Source organism: Terrapene carolina, unplaced genomic scaffold, assembly GCF_002925995.2.
Source record: "Terrapene carolina triunguis isolate 2854851 unplaced genomic scaffold, T_m_triunguis-2.0 Scaffold53, whole genome shotgun sequence".
Taxonomy (NCBI): domain Eukaryota; kingdom Metazoa; phylum Chordata; order Testudines; family Emydidae; genus Terrapene; species Terrapene triunguis.
This window is the reverse complement of record NW_020664404.1, coordinates 12,939,037-12,958,149: the sequence shown is the minus strand read 5'-3', so window position 1 is coordinate 12,958,149 and position 19,113 is coordinate 12,939,037. Positions and strand designations below refer to the sequence as shown.

The window sequence follows — 19,113 nt, the reverse complement described above, 5'->3', positions numbered from 1 at the left end:
AAATTAGGGAAATGTGGTCTAGGTGAAATTACCATAAGGTGGGTATATAACTGGTTGAAAGTCCATACTCAAAGAGTAGTTATCAGAGGTTAAATACTGGAATAGGCTTCCGAGGGACACTGTGGAATCCCCGTCACTGGAGATTTTTAAGTACAGGTTAGGCAAACACCTCTCAGGTCTAGGTCTACTTCGTCCTGCCTCAGCACAGGGGCTGGACTTGATGACCTCTTGAGGTCCCTTCCATCCCTACATTTCTATGAAAAGTTGCTCGGCAAAGTTACATTAATTTACATAAGTCACTAGCCTGTTTTGACCATTTTACTTCTAGCGAGGAAGCTGCAGGTTCCTCAGCCTGTACAATGACTGCGCTACTCTAGGTCACCAGAGAATTAGAGGAAGAGGAACTAAGCTATGCCGTTAATTTTGTAAGGTTACAGCAAATGGAGTATTTTTCTGGTACAATTTTTGTCTAGCTAACTTCATCTTAGCAAAGAAGCCTTTTCCTTCCTGGAACTTTTGTACCGATACTCATGTTCCCTTTCAAAAACAAAGTTTCTGCTAAATCTTAGATTTCTTCTGTGAGCCTGAAGCAGTAATTTCTGGGAAAATTTTAAGCACATTATAGAGACACAGCTAGGACCCAACAGCAATTGCACTAAGGATTTAACATTACTTACCAGGGTATTTAAACTGTGCACTAAATTAAAGGAGCACAAATGCCCAGAACAAATAGGTGTTTCTCTCTCAGCTCCTCCAGGGAAAATAACTAACTGCGACAGCAATGGTAGTTACTTGGCAAACTTCTCACACATTATATAAAAAAAATATTCTGCCATGAAGCATGCAGGTGAGAGGAAGCGCTAGTGTAACCCACACACCTTCTGGGTGTGGTGTTCTGTCCTATCTAGTGGCATAGAGACCACTTAGAGAGAGATAAAATGAGTCTGCTCTACAGCCTTAGCTAACAGCCAGTTGGCTTTTAGCTCATGCTGTAGAGGCTCACGCACTAAGCTTCAGAGGTCCCAGATTCGATCCTGCCCACCGACTGGGGTCTGTCGGTGTTACACTAGGATAACATTAATTCTCAGAAGCACTGGTAGCATCAACCATTGTTTAATTCATTAATGATGTACCATCATCCTTCCTGCAGACGTTCAGTCCTTGTAACCAGATCTCCCCCCCTTATATTAGCATAGAACTGGAGGCTGCTTACAATATAGTGACGAGCTAGAGCATAGCTTCTGCTCTTTGGAATCAGATTCAACTTTATATCCCAAACAGCGTTAGCTAGGCCTGGTTGGTCTCTGCCTGATAGGAGGCATTGATTGCTATTAAACACGGTCCTCCAATCCAAAACATTTATTGGCCCAGACTGATTATTCTGCTCTTCTGGATTAGCCCAGAGTACATTTTCTAGACTGCCAACCACATGCATGATTATGAGGATGGATCCGAATGCTTCGAGAGGTCAGTACCATCCAGCAGAATTCAGGTGCGCTAAGGATGTAGAATCTGCAGACATACATCTTCCACTGCACTGACTAGCAGCATAGAGAATGCCAGGCTGGATGGCTTCAGGAAAATGGGGTCATTGTTCCAGGAGCAAAAGGCTAAAGGGTTCACAGAACTGGTCTGCTCCAAGCCATCTCAAAAGTAGGACCAACCCCCTTTCAACATCACGAATATCACCATTTCCATGCCACTTGCTGCCTTGTCTCATGAGGCTCTGCTGCAAGGACAGAATTCCAGGTATGGTGCTTTGGTTACAACAGGTTCCATTTATAGTTTCAACATAAACTTTAAAAAAAAGTCACTTCCAACTTCTTATCAGTACAAAATTATGTTTAAAACTTGCCAGAGTTTATTTTCTCTTATCATACACAGTAATGACTACTTAATTTCAGATGTGGTAGCCCCCCACCCCAGTTAAAGGCAGATGATTTACCTCTCCCCTCCACAGTGCACTGTACAGAACCACCAGTTATGCAGATTATAGTGGAATACAAAACTGCATTATGTGAAAGGACATTACAATTAAAAAGTGGATTTTTACCCCAATTTGCCATGAAAAATCATTTTCAAATGTTTCACTTCCTAAGATCATGCCGCCATCTCTCATTTGCACCACTGCCTTTTTAGAGGCAGAATTCAAAAGCTCCCAATTGTGTTCCTTATTACCGCTCCCCCACATAAAACATCACTGAATAGCTCTTCAATATATAGAAGAAAACAGTGTGAAGTTGCCATATTGACTGGTTGCTAATATGGTCTCTTCCACCAGTACTTCAAGACAGTACTACAGCGTGCACCAAAAAGACACAGAACAATACACATCAATCTCAATGACTAGAGTGATGAAGCTGTAAATAATACACAAGAATAGTGGTCCAAGAGCCTGAAGTCTTGTTGTACTTGCTGTGTGTTGCAATGCCTTTGTAACTAACAGAAATTCCAGCTGTTTCAGAAGCCATGGGGCAGCAGGTGGCATCTACAGACACACATTTGGCCTAGTACAGAAAAGTCTGTTCCATACAACGGTTTCCTCTCCTGCTGATGAAAAGCACGTAGACACCCACAGAGGCAAAAGCACTTTGTTTGGCAGTGTCAGAATTCCATAGTCGTCTGTACATTCGTTGGCCTGGAACAACAACATGAAAATTCAGGACTGATGTTTCAATCCTCCCTTCATTCGTCCACAGCCAATTTATCATTTTTGGGTTTAAAAAAAAATTAAAGTATAGTCAGACTTTATTGCTTTTCGTGGTCAACAGTAGTTAGAAGCAGGCTGAGAATTAAGCCTAACCAGAGTGCTTTGGGATGTCCATAGCAGGCCTTGAGTTGTTACCATCTGTCTTTCACAATCCCTTTTTTTCCAGTTTTTCCAGTATGGCCTGGATTCTATGAACAGCCTCCTTCCTAGCCTGTCGAACATTGTCCTGGCCACGAGTCTCTATGGAATCCAGTTCCAACAGCTCCTTGGTCAGCATTTCCTCCAGGAGCCGGTATGCTTTGTCTGTCTTTTTTCCTACAAATTCATCCACCTCTTGCTCCAACTGCTCAACCTCCTCCATAACTTGCATAACTCTTTGAATCCCTGGCTGCATTCCCAGGGATTTTGACAAAGGCTGGTCGCTGGGTTTAAAACCTGCATCCTGGTTCAAAGGTGGTTTCCTAGGTACATTATCATACATTTGGGGCTGTGCACTGTATTGCACTTTGGGATTGAAATGGGATGGTTTGGTGTTGAATTGAGTTGACTTATCATCATTCATAGTCCCAGAGGGCTGATGATTGACTTCTGGGAAGTAGTTGTTGTGGTTTGCTCCTTGGTCTGGTTTGTCATAAGTAGTATCCTAAATCAGAAACAAGCAGAGGTTTTAAAATGTGTTTCCTTCAATACCAGTTTTCTTATCCCACATCCTGCATCAAAGAGGGAATGCAAGCAGATCTCTGAGCAGCAGGGCCAGTCTGCCTCCCTGCTCATTTGGAAGATGTGCATGCCCAGGATGGCAGTGCAAAAAGGGTTCAGGCAATGGAAGTTACTAAGGATGAGGCCTGCACTTTGAGACTGTCATCCACCGTGATGTCATAATATGCTGTGACCTAATAACGTGAAACTCACATAACTTTCTTACATAAGCATTGCTGCCCATAAACAAGCCCAAAAAGGAATGCTCAGAGACAGCTAGTGCTCAAGTCTTTGACCTATTTAAGAACAAACTAGTTAGAGGAACCACATCTGGTTCACAAAACTCTGTCTGCAGAATGACAATGCGACAGCTGTGAAATAGCCCACAGTCGGGTCAGGATTATGCTTGTTACAGCTATGTTTAACCATGATATTTGCTAGCAGGATTCTAGCCCAATTCCTCTGGTAAGTATGGATGTATTTCAGAGGATCATGAGAGATACTCCATTTCCAGGGAGTGTATTACACAATTTTATAACTATTCCCAGATGACAAATTCATGGCCATGCTATTAATAATAAAAATAATAATTAATGGAAATATCCCATCTCCTAGAACTGGAAGGGACCTTGAAAGGTCATCAAGTCCAGCCCCCTGCCTTCACTAGCAGGACCAAGTACTGATTTTGCCCCAGATCCCCAAGTGGCCCCCTCAAGGATTGAACTGACAACCCTGGGTTTAGCAGGCCAATGCTCAAACCACTGAGCTATCCCTCCACATTAGAACCCTGCTAGCAAGTACTTTGTCAACACAGTTGTACCTTCCAGAGATCTGATCCTGGTGTAGCCAGGGCCTCTAACTGTAAAGAGGAGAATGGTGAGACTAGGAAGGAACAGAATCTGTTATTCCCACAACATTAATTTTTAGCAAAGTCTCTAGTAAAGGATTCCTGTGCCCGGAGTTCACTTGGACAGGAACACAGCAATTGTGTGTGGATCAGGACAGGTCCTTCTAGCCCAGTCTCCTGGCTCCCAGTGACCAGCACCAGATGCTTCAGAGGAAGATGCAAGAAAGCATGCAGATATGGGATGATCTGCCCCTCATAAAGGTCTCATCCTAATCCCTACTAATGAGACACTGTTTTAAGACCTGGAGCATGAGATCTGATATCCCCTCCAATACCTCCCTTTAGTTTTTTGCATTAAGTATAACTCTGGATATTATTTATGGATATCCAAGTTAATGGATCTAAAAGATGATTATGAGACTTCCTAGTTTTTATTAGTTTGTTTCTATGTAGTATGAACCCATTGCTTTAACAGAGGGGGAGGGAAAGGTGGAAGCACTTCAAAGAGATGAAAAATACATGTGTTTTTCAGGGATGCAGTGTGTCTAGTGGTCTGATCACAGACCTGCAGTCAGAGAGCTCACCCTGACTGACGGACTCACTCTACAATTATTTAGCATTGTACAGCATTCGGAAGTTGGTATTTACGTACTGCTTTTACAAACAGGATTGGATTTCCAAGCAAGATCTCTTCTTCCCTGCGCCAGCGGGAGCTAGAAGCACTGTAAAAGCAGCACGCTTAGCTTCTGGTGAAGGGGTTTTTGCACTGCTGTGCAGTGGCCGACATGCCTGGGTTAAGATAGGCACCAGTAAGTGTCAAAGAATCTTGAAAGCATTAAATCTTTACCTTTGCATCATGAGCTGGAGGATGAGGAGAAGGAGCTCCATTGCCAGGCCAGGACGGAGAGGATTCTGAAACAAATGGACTTCCTTGGGGTGTCGAAGCAGCAGGCCAGGCGTAACGTGGCTGCATTCCATAGATGCCAGAGGAAGCCCACGATTCATCCTGGGGTCTTGGTTGTGGTGGTGGCCCTTGCTGTGGAATGCCAGGGTTGGTATCTCCTCCATATGGATAGTGTGGGACAGGCATACCTGGGGTCTGCAGGAAGAGGGAAATGAAGGTAGTACCTTCAAAGTCATGTTCACTCAGCCATTGAAAATACATGTTGACGTGCTTCTTCACTCCTACTAAACACTCCTTGTTAAGAGCCACAAAGACCAGCTACCTTGGCTCTGACATGTCAGCCTATTAATTCTGAGTCCTAGGCCAAGGGAGTGGTTTCACATCTTTATAAGAGTGGGCATGGCTGGCTCTCTTGGCCATTTATGTAGTTTAGCTGCAGTCTAAGTCAGCACAGTGTCAGTCAAGATACTGGGCTGTTTTGCAAGAGATGAGAGACCTGGGGCATGAGATGAGCCTCAGGATAAACATTTCCCATGCTGGAGCCAGGAGCAGCAGCTAAGTAGTGCACTTCTAGGGCTCAGACCTGAATGGCTGATAGCTGGAGGGGCAGGCTGCCCTTAGGCAAGCATATGCCAACCTTTGCTCCAGACGGGCTGTATCCAATACTGAGCTGAGTTGTACTCATACCAGCCCCAAGCATATTCCCAAAGAAAGCATGTATTTCTTGTACTAGCTTCCTTACCGGTGGTGGGGAGTATCCTGGGGCCTGCCTCCTGAGAGAGGGGCCTTCCGGGGGGCAGTCTGGTGGGGGATAATGCCAATGCGAGGCTGCCGATGGCGGTCGGTACATGCTCGGAGACTCTGCCGGGTAGGAGGCCCGAGGGTGCCCAGAAGAATAGTAAGTGTTTGACTGTGGCAGATTAGCATAGTGTGGCGCAGCGCCAGGGGCGCCATAGGCTCCATTTGTGTAGGGAGACTCCAGTCCCTGAAAAACAAGCAGAGAACATATTTGAGAGATGGACACAGATTGAATGTGGGAGGGGCTGCGAGCACTCTGGAGGACAGGATTAGAATACCAATTTGTCAAGATCACTTTGAAAACTGGCCTGAAATAAGTAAGATAAAATTCAATGTAGAGAAGTGCAAAGGACTGCACCTAGGAAGGAAAAAAAATCAAATGCAGAAATACAAGACGGGGAATAACGGAGTAGGCTGCAATACTGCTGAAAAGGATCTGGGGGTTACAGTGGGTCACAAATGGAATAATGAGTCAACAATGTGATGCTGTTGTGAACAAGGCAAATGTCATTTTGGGATGTATTAACAGGAATGTTGGATGTAAGACATGGAAGGAAATTGTTCTGCTTTACTCAAAACTGGTCAGAAAACTCATCCAGAAAACTGTGTCCAGTTTTGGACTCCACACTTTAGGAAAGATGTGAACAAACTGGAGCAGTCCAGAGGGCAGCAATAAAAATGATAAAAAGTTTAGAAAACCTGATCTCTGAGGAAAGGTTGAAACAATTGGGCATATTTTGTTTTGAGAAGGCTGAGGGAGGATATGCTAAGTCTTCAGATATGTGAAAGGTCGTTACGAAGAGGACAACACGCAGTTGTTTTTCATGTCCATCAAGGGAAGGACAAGAAGTAATCGGCTTAATTTGCAGCAAGGAAGATATTAGGAAAAAATTTCTAACCAAGTATTACGTACTAGAATAGGTTGAAAGGGAGGTTGTGGAATCCCCATCATTGTCTAACCTGTCAAACTCCCAACCTGCTGTCTAGGTATACTTAAATCCTGCCCCAGAAAGACAGGAGGTTGGGGGGCTGGATTAGACAACTTCCTGAGGTCCCTTACAGTCCTCTATTTCTGTGATTCTATGAGTGGCCAAAGGCTCTAGGATCTGGAATAGGAGCAGCAACAGAGCTGTGTAGGGGAAGAGTGGAATAGGTTTTAGGCAACTGTAAAATAGGGATTTTAGTCTCAAATGAGGAAATTCAGAGTTATGGTTTCCATAGCAACTGTGCACACACCAGTATGGAATATTAATATTGTTGCTGTGGGAACCATAACTCTTTCCTCACTTGAGTGATTAAAGTTTTACCATTAAAGTAGGAGAGGGGGTTGGCATTTGAAAATTTGTGGGTTGGGGGAAAAAAAATCTAGGATAGAAATTTAATTGTCTTCCTCCTGGCATGTCTTCTTATCAAGCATTACAGAGATTCCAATGAGAGGCTGACAAGAATGCTTTACAAACATTAAGCCTCTCCACCACCCCTGTAAGGCAGGTCAACATTATTTAACTGTCGGGTGTTGCTCAGCACACTACTTCTGGTCCCTACCTTGTGCCCCGGTATACTGATTAGCTCTCTATAAGCTTATCCACATAACTGTTTCTGGTACTCCATGGCCCTAGAATCCCTGGAAAAGATTGATTTCTATCACCCTGACAACCAAAGAGGTCAATCTCCTTTCCATTTCAACAGACCCTCGTGACAGAATACCCCTTAGCACCAACAGCCCTCTTCCTTCCACAACCCCCTCTCTAGTTCTCACGTTCCCTGCCTTTATACAACACTTACAGTCAGTGAAGGATTTGCAAATACTACCCCACATCCTGATTCCCTGAACAAACCCCACCTCTCCACATATTTATCAGTTTCAAAAAAGCTCCACAGCCTTTCCAGTTCTTGCTTCCACTTCCTGGTTGAGCTGGCCATCAGCACTGATTGTCTATCTCAGAAGCATACTTGTTTGTCATGTTGTATTGTCATGTCAATCACAGAAGCACCATGATTACTGACTCCCCATATTTGACATTGATATTGGATTTGGAAAAGTAAGGAGATTCACATAAGAACCAAGATAAAGTTATACAATGTCATTGTGATACCCACAAGGTTGTATTCTTCAGACACTTGGCAACAGGAACCTTAACGCATTACATAAGAGATGCTTACAGAGAGTACTTGGTGTCCACTGGTGGGATAAAGTAACTAATGCTGATGTGTTACAAAGGACTGGCCAACAGACAGTAGGGACAATGATTTGAGAAATAAGGCTGAAGGTGTTTGGGTATGTTGTACAGATGTGAAAAGACATGGGCTGTCAAGCGATGAAAAAAATTAATCGCAATTAATCGCACCATTAAACAATAATAGAATACCATTTATTTAAATATTTTTGGATGTTTTCTACATTTTCAAATATATTGATTTCAATTACAACACAGAATACAAAGTGTACAGAGCTCACTTTATATTTATTTTTGATTACAAATGTTTGTACTATAAAAAAAAGAAATCGAATTTTTCAATTCACCTAATACAAGTACTGTAGTGCAATCTCTTTATCATGAAAGTTGAGCTTACAAATGTAGAATTATGTACCAAAAAATTGCATTCAAAAATAAAACAATGTAAAATTTTAGAGCCTGCAAGTCCACTCAGTCCTACTTCTTGTTCAGCCAATCGCTCAAACAAGTTTGAGATAATGCTGCCTGCTTCTTGTTTACGTCACCTGAAAGCGAGAACAGGTGTTCTCATGGCACTGTTGTAGGCAGCGTTTCAAGATATTTACATGCCAGATGCGCTAAAGATTCACATGTCCCTTCATGCTTCAACCACTATTCCAGGGGACATGCATCCATACTGATGACGGGTTCTGCTCGATAACAATCCGAAGCAGTGCGGACCAACGCATGTTCATTTTCATCATCTGAGTCAGATGCCACCAGCAGGTTGATTTTCTTTTTTGGTGGTTCAGGTTCTGTAGTTTCTATATTGGAGTGCTGCTCTTTTAAGACTTCTGAAAGTATGCTCCAGACCTCATCCCTCTTAGATTTTGGAAGGCACTTCCGATTCTTATACCTTGGGTTGAGTGATGTAGCTATCTTTAGAAATCTCACATTGGTACCTTCTTTGCGTTTTGTCAAATCTGCAGTGAAAGTGTTCTTAAAATGAACAACATGTGCTGGGTCATCATCTGAGACTGCTATAACATGAAATATATGGCAGAAAGTGGGTAAAACAGAGCAGGGGACATACAATTCTCCCCCAAGGAGGTCAGTCACAAATTTAATTAATGCATTATTTTTTTAGCGAGCGTCATCAGCATGAAAGCACGTCCTCTGGAATGGTGGCCGAAGCATGAAAGGTCATACAAATGTTTAGCATATCTGGCACGTAAATACCTTGCAATGCTGGCTGCAAAAGTGCAATGCAAATGCTTGTTCTCGCTTTCTGGTGACATTGTAAAGAAGAAGAGGGCAGCATTATCTCCTGTAAATGTAAATAAATGTGTTTGTTTTAGCGATTGGCTGAACGAGAAGTAGGACTGAGTGGACTTGTAGGCTCTGAAGTTTTACATTGTTTTATTTTTGAGTGCAGTTATGTAACAAAAAAAAATCTACATTTGTAAGTTGCACTTTCACGATAAAGAGATTGCACTATAGTATTAGTATGAGGTGAATTGAATTTTTACAGTGCAATTATTTGTAATCAAAAATATACACTTTGATTTCAATTACAACACAGAATACAATATATATAAAAATGTGGAAAAACATCCAAAATATTTAATAAATTTCAATTGGCATTCTATTAACAGTGCAATTAAAACTGCGATTAATCTTTTTAATCAAGATTAATTTTTTTGAGTTAATCGTGTGAGTTAACTGTGATTGACAGCCCTAGAAAAAACATATCCCTAGATACGCCCTTGACTGGACACCACTTGGTGGAAGATGGAAAAGAGGAGAACAGCAGATGACATAAGAAAACTATTGACATAGATGTTGCTGTCATAGAACAGACTACAATGGAGCAAGAAATGTGGCAACCCTGGGTTGCCGCATGTGTCACAGGGATGAGAGCATCTAAGCCAATCCCCACCCCTCCACCCACAGTGCAGCACATGCTCAGGGGTATGTGACCATGTGTGCAAGCTGCCCAGTTTCTCTTCAGAAAGTGCATTTGTGGTCCTTGAAGTCATAATCCCACTACCTGCTTTTCCAGCCCTACATTTCTCCCTCACAGGACATTCTGGAGGCCTTACCAGTTTTGAGCACTGAGCATGCTCCTTTATGGCCAGGAAGTACTCTGCCAAGGACACAGCCTTACTCCCAGTGTCTGGCCTGTTCCTCCTAACCCATGTCTGAACATCATGTGGGAGGATCTCCAGGAACTGCTCTATGATTAACAGGTCAGCAATCCATGCTGCACTCTTGCTTTTGGGCTGGATCCACTTGTGGCACAGCTCGGATAATTGAGCGTAAGCCTTCTGGGGTCCCTTTGTCTCCTGGAATCTGTACTCCCTAAACCTGTACCGACACATTTCTGCATAGTGCTCAGCCTCACTTACATCACTGCAATGAGTCTCTTGGACTTGCCTTGGGAGACACAGACTCATACGTAGGGGGCACTGGTCTTTCAGCCACCGATACACTCTCTGAATGTGTATCCAGAATGAGCACAATGACTCTATGTGGTCTGGAGAAGTTACATGAGGGGGGAGTGCTTCTCCAGGTCTGACCTGGGAGCTCAGAGCCAACTTGTTAGCTCTCTTTTCCAACTCCAGGAGAAATTGCTGAAATTTTGTTTCTGCCTCCTCCCGCCTTTTCTCTGCCTCCTTGCGCCTCCTCTCCCCTTCCAGAAGCTGGAGGAGGAGCCACTTCACCAGATCATCTCTTTCCTGAGAGCCTATATCCTGTTTTGAGTGTGGGCAAGCAGCTGCAACATCCTGGATCAGACTGTCTCCTCCAACATCTCTATCTAAATGCAGTGGAGAGGATTCAAAACCTTTCAGTGAGTCTTCTCCTTCCATCACCACCACCTCTTTTTCTGGCTGCGGAGCTGTGGCCATGTCCCTCTCCAGTGGATGATCTTATTCCATCATCACCACTTCCCCCTGCCGTGGACAGTCTCCCTGCTTTACCTCTTCCAGGTGCAGCAGGTGCTGTGCTGCAGCACCTTCCAACTTGCCTTTGCTCTTCAGCCCTGCATCCTCAAGTACATCTCTCTCAGCTAGCTTTTTGGGGAGGCACCTTCCCCCTCAATCTGGCATTTTTCCTATAGTAATTGTGTATTTTCTCTTGCCCAGAGAAAGGGGATGGTACACTCTGCCTTCAGCTGTTATATGCAAGTTTCTTTCAGCGCCCAAAATGGGCTGTCTTGGCTTCAGGTTTTTCTGACCCAAATTGGAGTTTTGGCAACTTGTAGCTGTCTTTGGAGTGCCCACAGTCAGTGGTCGCAGGGGCCTTTAAAATCATGAAGGCTCCCAGCAGCCTTGAAATCTCTCCCTGGTCTTACTACATACATCTTGGTCAGATGCAACATGCATATGTAATAATGGTGGTCAGTGACACACACCAAGGCTCTTAGCAACGGAGCATAGGAAGCAATGACAGAGGGAATGGAATGCAGTGACATCCACATGACAGTTGGAGACAGTCAGTTTTGTAAGCTGGTAGAAGAGTCTGGTGTAGGACTGAGACGTGGGAGGCTAAAGTTACGGTCTGTGGAAAAGCAGTGTTTATAACCTAACCCCTCTCTGTCTCTGTGTCTAAATCTGCTACACTGAAAAGGGCATTTGTTAGTTTGTCTCATCTTCACAGTATATTTCATCTTTAGAGGAAGAGAGGGCCACAGCGGTCACAGCAACAGAACTTTAACTAAGAAGGTGCTGACTTTATGATGGTTACATTCTCAAGAGAAATATTTGAATAAATTAGATAATTTTGGAGAGGAGAATAAACTAACAACCTTAACTGTGCATTAGCAAAATTTTGGTTGGAAACATACTAAAGATCTTAAAGCATGTGATCTGGTGAATTAATATTTACTGATGTGGCTAGAACACAATGGGGTCCTGGTCTGTGACTCAGGCTCCTTGGCACTATTATAATACCAATAATAAATAATACTAGCAGCCCAAGAAGAGTGAGTCATGGGACCAGAGAGTAGAGAGAAAGTACTGTGCTCTGTCAGTTCCTTTTCTTCTGCAGGCAAGCAGGAGTACAATGAATAGTGCTTGCCCTCTACTGAGGATTAGACCATTCTTTTTAATTATTTAAAGCATCAGCCATTCTTACAGATTATCAGTGTCTCTCTGTTGGTAAATTTGCTGGGCAGGCATTTCTCTACCTACACAGATGGGGCCTTTTATTTTGTTAATCTCTTTAAAAAGGAGGAAAGTCATAGGAGTCGTTCTCAAGTACTAAATTCCCATCCTCTTCCCCTCCATTGGAGAATGCATTGAGTTCCTAGACTACGCTGGCTGTAATGCAACTAGCAGCGGGGACCAGACTCTTTCCCTACATGCACATCACATGTGCATTCCCAAGCGTGAGGTTTGCTAAACACTTTCCATAATCTCATGCCAGATGCAAGTCCTGTCATTTATAATGACTACAGCTGGCTGACATTTTTCAAACAATTTATCTCAATTTAAAAAAAAGGCCTATTTGAAGAGGAAATTTTTTGCAAACATTTTTTCTTCCAGCTAAGAGAATTTAACTATTTTTCATTTTGTTTTTCCTATCCCCACCTTTTTCCATTTTGCCAATGAATAAGGAAGGCGGGGAGGAAATTGCTATCCATTTTTTGTGTGAAATGTTGAATAAATGAAGTTGCTCCTTTTCAAAAGCTGGGAATTGAAATGACAAATTTTCTGCAAAAATATTTGTCATCTTTTACTAGTGCGAATACTGACTTTGCCTATGAATAAGTGTAATTATTCCAATATTCTTCCTTAGAAATATGTCTTATTTGTAGTGCATTAGCATCACAGGGCCCATTGTGCGAGGCACTACACACCCACACTTGCCATTGCATTTATACTATTTCCAAATAGCAACCGTCTGACCTGTGCATATCCAAGTTGCTTTTCCTACATGGCTTGTGTTTTACAGATTTTACTGTACATCCAAGTTCATCCAAGGAGCATGAATCACACCTTATTCATAGTCACCAGGGTGAGGGCGTTAGTCTTCCCAAAACAGAAAAAGCCCTTTCCTCAACGAAATAAAAAATGCACTAACACTGTCAGGTAAGAAACACTGTCACACTGGTTCTTAAAAAAAAAAGTGTTAAGTCCTTAGAGAATGGCTGCTCCAAGCACAATCATGATGGGAAACACGAACCCTAGCGCATCTCATCCTACAGGAGCGTAAGATGAGATTTTACTGTTATACTTTAAGCAGATGAGATGCAAGCAGGGCCAGCTTTAGGCCAATTCAACCAATTCCCCTGAATCGGGCCCCGCCCCTAAGAGGGCCCTGCGCCCAAGCCCTGGTACCAGGGTGGCCCGGCTTCCCCAGGGGGCAATTTAGAGGGCCTGGGGCTCCCAGCAGGGGCTGGAGACCCAGGCCCTTTAAATTGCCACCAGAGCCCCACTGCTGGAGCCCTGGGGTAGGGCTGCGGGGCTCTGGGGGCTATTTAAAAAGTCCGGGGCTTTCGTTGCTTCTGCCGCCCCAGCCCTTTAAATAGCCACTGGAGCCCCACCGCTTCCCCAGGGTTCCCGCGGCTATTTACAGGGCCGGGGCAGTGGAAGCAGGGGAGCCCCGGGCTCTTTAAATTGCCCCCGAGCCCCGGGCTGCTGCTGCTACCCCGGTGGGGGAGGAAGGAGGAGGGGGCACTTACTGTACAGGGTGGGCTGTACCCGCACCCCCTGCCCTGCCTGCAGCCAGCTCCTGTCTCCAGCCAGCCCTACACCCCCTGCCCCGCCTGCAGCCAGCCCCGCACCCCCTGCCCGCAGCCAGCCCCTGCTGCCCCCCCGCCTGAAGCCAGCCAGTCCCGCACTCCTCTGTCTCCAGCCCTGCCAACCCCTGCCGCACCCCCCTGCGGCCCTGCCTGAAGCCAGCCAGCCCACCCCACACCCCCCGTCTCCAGCCAGCCCTGCACCCCTTGCCCTGCCTGCAGCCAGACCCTACCTCCAGTCAGCCCCTGCCCTGTCTCCAGCCAGCCCCATGTCCACTGGTGCCCTGCAGTTCCCAGGGCAGTAACCCTACACACCTGCTTCAATGAGGGGGGCAGGGAGCAGCTGGGACCCACACATGTGCACACCCTAGGGTGACCAGACAGCAAGTGTGAAAAATCAGGACGGGGGTGGGGGTAATAGGATCCTATATAAGAAAAAGACCCCAAAATCGGGACTGTCCCTATAAAATTGGGACATCTGGTCACCCTAGCACACCCCCAGGGAGTGGCGGCGACCCACACATGTGAAACGGAGCTCATTTCTAGTTCAGGCCCATCTTTTTAAAAAAGAACTTTAGGTAGGGTTAACATACATCCATATTTTCCCGGACATGTCAGGCTTTTTGGTTCTTAAATCGCCGTCTGGGAAAATACGGACGTATGTTAACCCTATTGGTACAAAAAATACATACTGTGGCACATCTCTTAAATCAGAACTTTTTATAGGGAACCGGTTGCTAAGAAATGAAAGGGGTTTTTTTTACGTTTTTTTTTTTTTTTTAAGTCATCCCTGCCGGGGCTCCGCCGAAAATGTTCGAATTGGGCCCTGCACTTCCTAAAGCCGGCCCTGGATGCAAGTACGAAACCCTAAAGCAGCATGTGCTTTGTAATTAGCTAAGTAACATTTTCCAATGAGAGGAGTGTTTAAAAAGAACATACCAGATTGCTATTGTACAGAGTAGGGCTTTTTAAACAGGGTCTCCAGCCTTACCAATGTTGTATCTGCTTTAGTGGTAAGATCAGAGCTAATTTCTTCAGCTGGCAGGATAAAGAAAGCAGAAGAATTTTGCCCAGTACTGGGGGCAAGAATTTCAGACATGCATCACGGATGGGCAGGGAGAGAAGGGCAAGGAAGAATCTACTCTGCCCACAGCTTTCGGGAGTTTCTAGGGTGATCTAAAGGTTAGAGTGGGTTCTATTCCTACTTCCACCACTGATGCACTGTGTGACTGCAGGCAAGTCACTTTATTTGTTCCTCAGTTTCCCTATTTATAAAACAGAATAGAAACCTGCCTACCACATGACTGTTTTAAGAGTCTGTAAAGCATTTTGGGATCTTTGACTGAAAGACACTAGAAGAGTCATTTGGGATTATTCATTTAGTTGGACCACTGATATAAAAATAATTACCCAAATTACTGTCAGTTCATTGGCAACAGGACACAGTGCATTTCATATAAAGCAGTTGGAAGTCACCAACACTGACAGTGAAGGAGATTAATACATTTGCACTGAGCTTCAACAATTAACTAAGGAGTTTCAGGCATGGATGCTAAAGTAGTTTAAAGTTTCAATTTCCAGTTTAAACCCAATTTAATATTTTCACATCAGTGTGTAGGATTTCCTGAGGCTAATGCAGTCAGGAGAAAAGGGCAAAGGAAACAAGTGCTTAGGAATATCGCCTATGTGGGATTCTTAGGTCCTTTCTTTTCAAGGGAAACCAGCCCTTTAGTACTGGGGTATTGGCTTGAACCTCACCCCAACAAAACAAACTTTTCAGTTTCAAAAGAAACAAGAGGAGAAAGAGTTGCCCTTCTACTATACCTGGCTTTGTAACTCAGGTCCAGCGGGGTACGGACTTGGGTAGGGAACTCTAGGCTGCACCGCAGAGTTCCAGTAGTTGGAACCATATCCAGGATAAGGAGGCTGCTCCTAAGAAGGAAAATAAAACAACTCATTTTTGGATAGCAATGGTCACAGTCCAAGGGCAACTGCACCTTTATTCCTCCTCCATGATCCAACAAGGGCACCTACTCTCAGACTTCTGGCTCCCCAGCCATCACCTCTCTTGAGCAGAGACACATGTCTCTCCCCCCTTACTGGAGTACTTCCAGGCTGCACAGATCCCTGCCTACACTGTGATTTCCCCAGCAAAGTCAGACTGCCTACGCAGGCCTGCTTTACTTTTCTCCTCAGAGGCTTTAAACAGTGTAATTGCCCACAATAAAGTTACCACACAGCTCTAAGCAAGCAGATTTTATTCTTGAGGTAAAAATCATTACAGAGAAAAGATATAAAAACAATAAAAGAACCTACACGCATGCTAATAAGCTTACCAGAGATGTCCCCCTAACTCCAACAAGGCTTCTGGCAGATAAACAGTCCTTCCAACCCCAACACAGGAGTTTTTCTGTGGCCGCAAGTTCATAACAGCTTTTGCTCAAAAAAAGCGCGCACCCTTTCCCCTGCCTGCAAATCTGAGAGTCAGTCTTGTATCCAGTTTGGGATTCTGAGCTTGTCCTCATGTAACAGGCGATCAGTAGACAATGCACTTCTCCTCCTCCTCAGGGCACAGCTTCTAAAAATTGGGTGAGAAGGCACCTTCCCCTCCTCCCAAGTATTTCCTAGCAAGCCCACTTAATTTGGTTTGTCTAGCACACGGTTCCAAAGAGTCCTCTGAAGCTCATAGCACTTCCCAGGGTTTACATTAATCCTGTCCCCCCCATGAAAGAAGCTGCATATAATCCCACAATAATACTGTACATAAACATTAGCATTTTTTATACAATCAACTCCTAAGATACTTAAACTTCATTTAAGTGAGGTTTGCCCAGGAAATTGCCATATCGGTCACGGTAATGAATAGAAGTCTCCCCATTCAGGAAAGAAAGGGGAAAAGTTCTTTCCGGTGTATAACGAGGAACAGCAGCCCAAGCTCATTAAAGATACAGTGGCCACAAACAGCCACAAGAACTCATGCTGCCCATTTGCTATTAGTGATACACAGATGCAGTTAACTCCTCAGCACGAATGTGCTCCTCTTGGAATGTGTTCACTGACATTCATGCTAGGTACTGCTACAAACAACACTTTTACAGACACCCCTTTCCACTGCCGTCCTTGCCTTTGCTATATTCAAGCTTACGGGGTGCCTTTCATTGTGAGAGCTGGCTGCTGGCAGCCAGGATCAGCCTGATGTCAGGAATTGATGTGGAACACTGGCAAGCCTTGCTCTGAGCTGTACACAAAACAACACAGCCACTGCTGCAATCTTCATTTCCAGGAACTTGGTTGTGAATCAGACTGTTCACATCTTACTGTGACAACAAAGCTAGGAAATTGTTCTTATCTGACACCCTTCTCTAGCACCTTCCATCAGGGGATCCTAAATTGCCTTACTAAACAAGTATCAGGGGGTAGCCGTGTTAGTCTGTATCTACAAAAACAACAAGGAGTCTGGTGGCACCTTAAAGACTAACAGATTTATTTGGGCATAAGCTTTCGTGAGCAAAAACCTCACTTCTTCGGATGCATAGCATCCTATGAGGTTTTTGCTCAAGAAAGCTTATGCCCAAATAAATCTGTTAGTCTTTAAGGTGCCACCAGACTCCTTGTTGTTCTTACTAAACAAATGAGCCTCACAGTTCCCCTGGGAAGAAGTTACTCCTCTAATTGTACAGGATGCAATGAGATCACCAACCTGCTTTGTTCCTCTGAGCACATATTGTGGGGGTCTGTACAGAGAAAGGAATTGAAAGAGACACAACCCCTTTCTAAAAGCATGTTTTAACATGTCTTCAAGCAAGCTCTGCTCTCAGCATACCTCTCACAGCTTACAGGAGGACAAGCTCCCAAGCTTGTGATCCCCAACTCTCAGACCAGGGCAGGGTGCTGGCAGCATGCAATTTACAGAAGTTGGATGCTCTGGGTAATTTCACTTTTGACCATGAATAAAACCCTGCGTGTTCTAGACTCTAAAGTAGATGAATTAACCTTTGGAGTCCAACAAGCAGTGTTGACTCTAGAAACCACCATTTGATCCACTGGTTCCATGTTGCTTAGGATAGGAAAATTCAGACCTCATTCTGTTTTTCTGATGTCTCTTTTCCTTCTACAGTTCTTCCTGTCCCAAGTCACATAAAGAGTGAGTTACCGGATCCCACTACCCGGGATAACTCCACTGCACCAGCCACACTTCATCACCCCTTTGCCTGCCTGAAGAATTATTCAAGTGGATTCTGAGATGATACGTACTTGGCTACCATCACAGTGATGTCTAGACCCACATACCTTAGGAGAGAGACTCCCTTTAGCCTGGTGACCCACCTGCTGAAAGGACCAAATTAAAATACACTCACAGTCTGTTACCTCTTTGCCTTGAACTGCATGAAAAATGGGTTGTTTGGGGGAGGAGGTTAGCGAGGGGAGGGGATGAGTGCAGACTTAGGAAAGAGCACATGATTTGCATTCATGCGTACCCACTGAAAAGTGATAGCACTAGAACTAGCAGAAGATTGCATTTTTTTTATTAGACTAAAAATTGGCTAAAGAGAATTCATAGATATGTTGCAGTGCTGTGAATCATAGAATATCAGGGTTGGACCTCAGGAGGTCATCTAGTCCAACCCACTGCTCAAAGCAGGACCAATCACCAACTAAATCAGGGAAGGAAGAGCCTGTCTGAACAGTCTGCTGTTTGTGACTTTAACACACACTATAAGTGCCCGAAAGCATTTTAAGATGGCACCTATTTTCAAATCCTCACACACAATGTAATTACAAGCCTTTCCAGGCTTCTTGTCTCTCCAGGCTAGCTGCCAAAACCAGAGTTCCTCCCTCTCAGGGCTTTGAGGTGGCATTACACAGAGGCGCTTTCCAGTAGCTGTAGGCTCAAGCCTCTAACTTAGTGCACCAGTGTGACTGTGGCAAGTTGGCCTTAAGGGCGAGCCGATGCAGAGTCGGCTTGAGTACAGGAACAGCAAGAGAAATGCGTAATCAATTAGAGTAGTTCAAAGGATTCAGGAAAACAGCAGCAATTTAGCTTAATTGCATCTCAGAGCAGTCTTCTCTTCCGCACCAGGCTAGTGACAGACCACACCACGTGGGACATCTGCACCCCGGAACCCCAGGATCCTTCCTCAGCTCCCTTCAAGAGTGCTCATAAGGGACACCCACACCCCCGGTCTCTAGGGCAGGACCATGCCCAGGGATGCCCCCAGCCACGCTCCCCTCCCAGCCCCTAGGGGCCTTCCAGCC

The 19,113-nt window shown here is 44.6% G+C and overlaps 1 protein-coding gene across 1 annotated transcript in view; it reads right to left on the bottom strand.

The window, feature by feature from the left end:
• Positions 1-1,758: 1,758 nt before the first annotated feature.
• The window catches only part of BAG4 (BCL2 associated athanogene 4), a 22,780-nt gene continuing 5,425 nt past the window's right edge, over positions 1,759-19,113 (bottom strand). Inside the window, exons 2-5 of the mRNA XM_026657448.1 lie at positions 15,682-15,789; positions 5,903-6,145; positions 5,104-5,355; positions 1,759-3,353 (exon numbers count right to left, since the gene is read on the bottom strand). Coding sequence (XP_026513233.1) covers positions 2,856-3,353; positions 5,104-5,355; positions 5,903-6,145; positions 15,682-15,789 — 1,101 coding nt within the window. The 3' untranslated portion in view covers positions 1,759-2,855. The remainder of the gene's footprint in view (positions 3,354-5,103; positions 5,356-5,902; positions 6,146-15,681; positions 15,790-19,113) is intronic.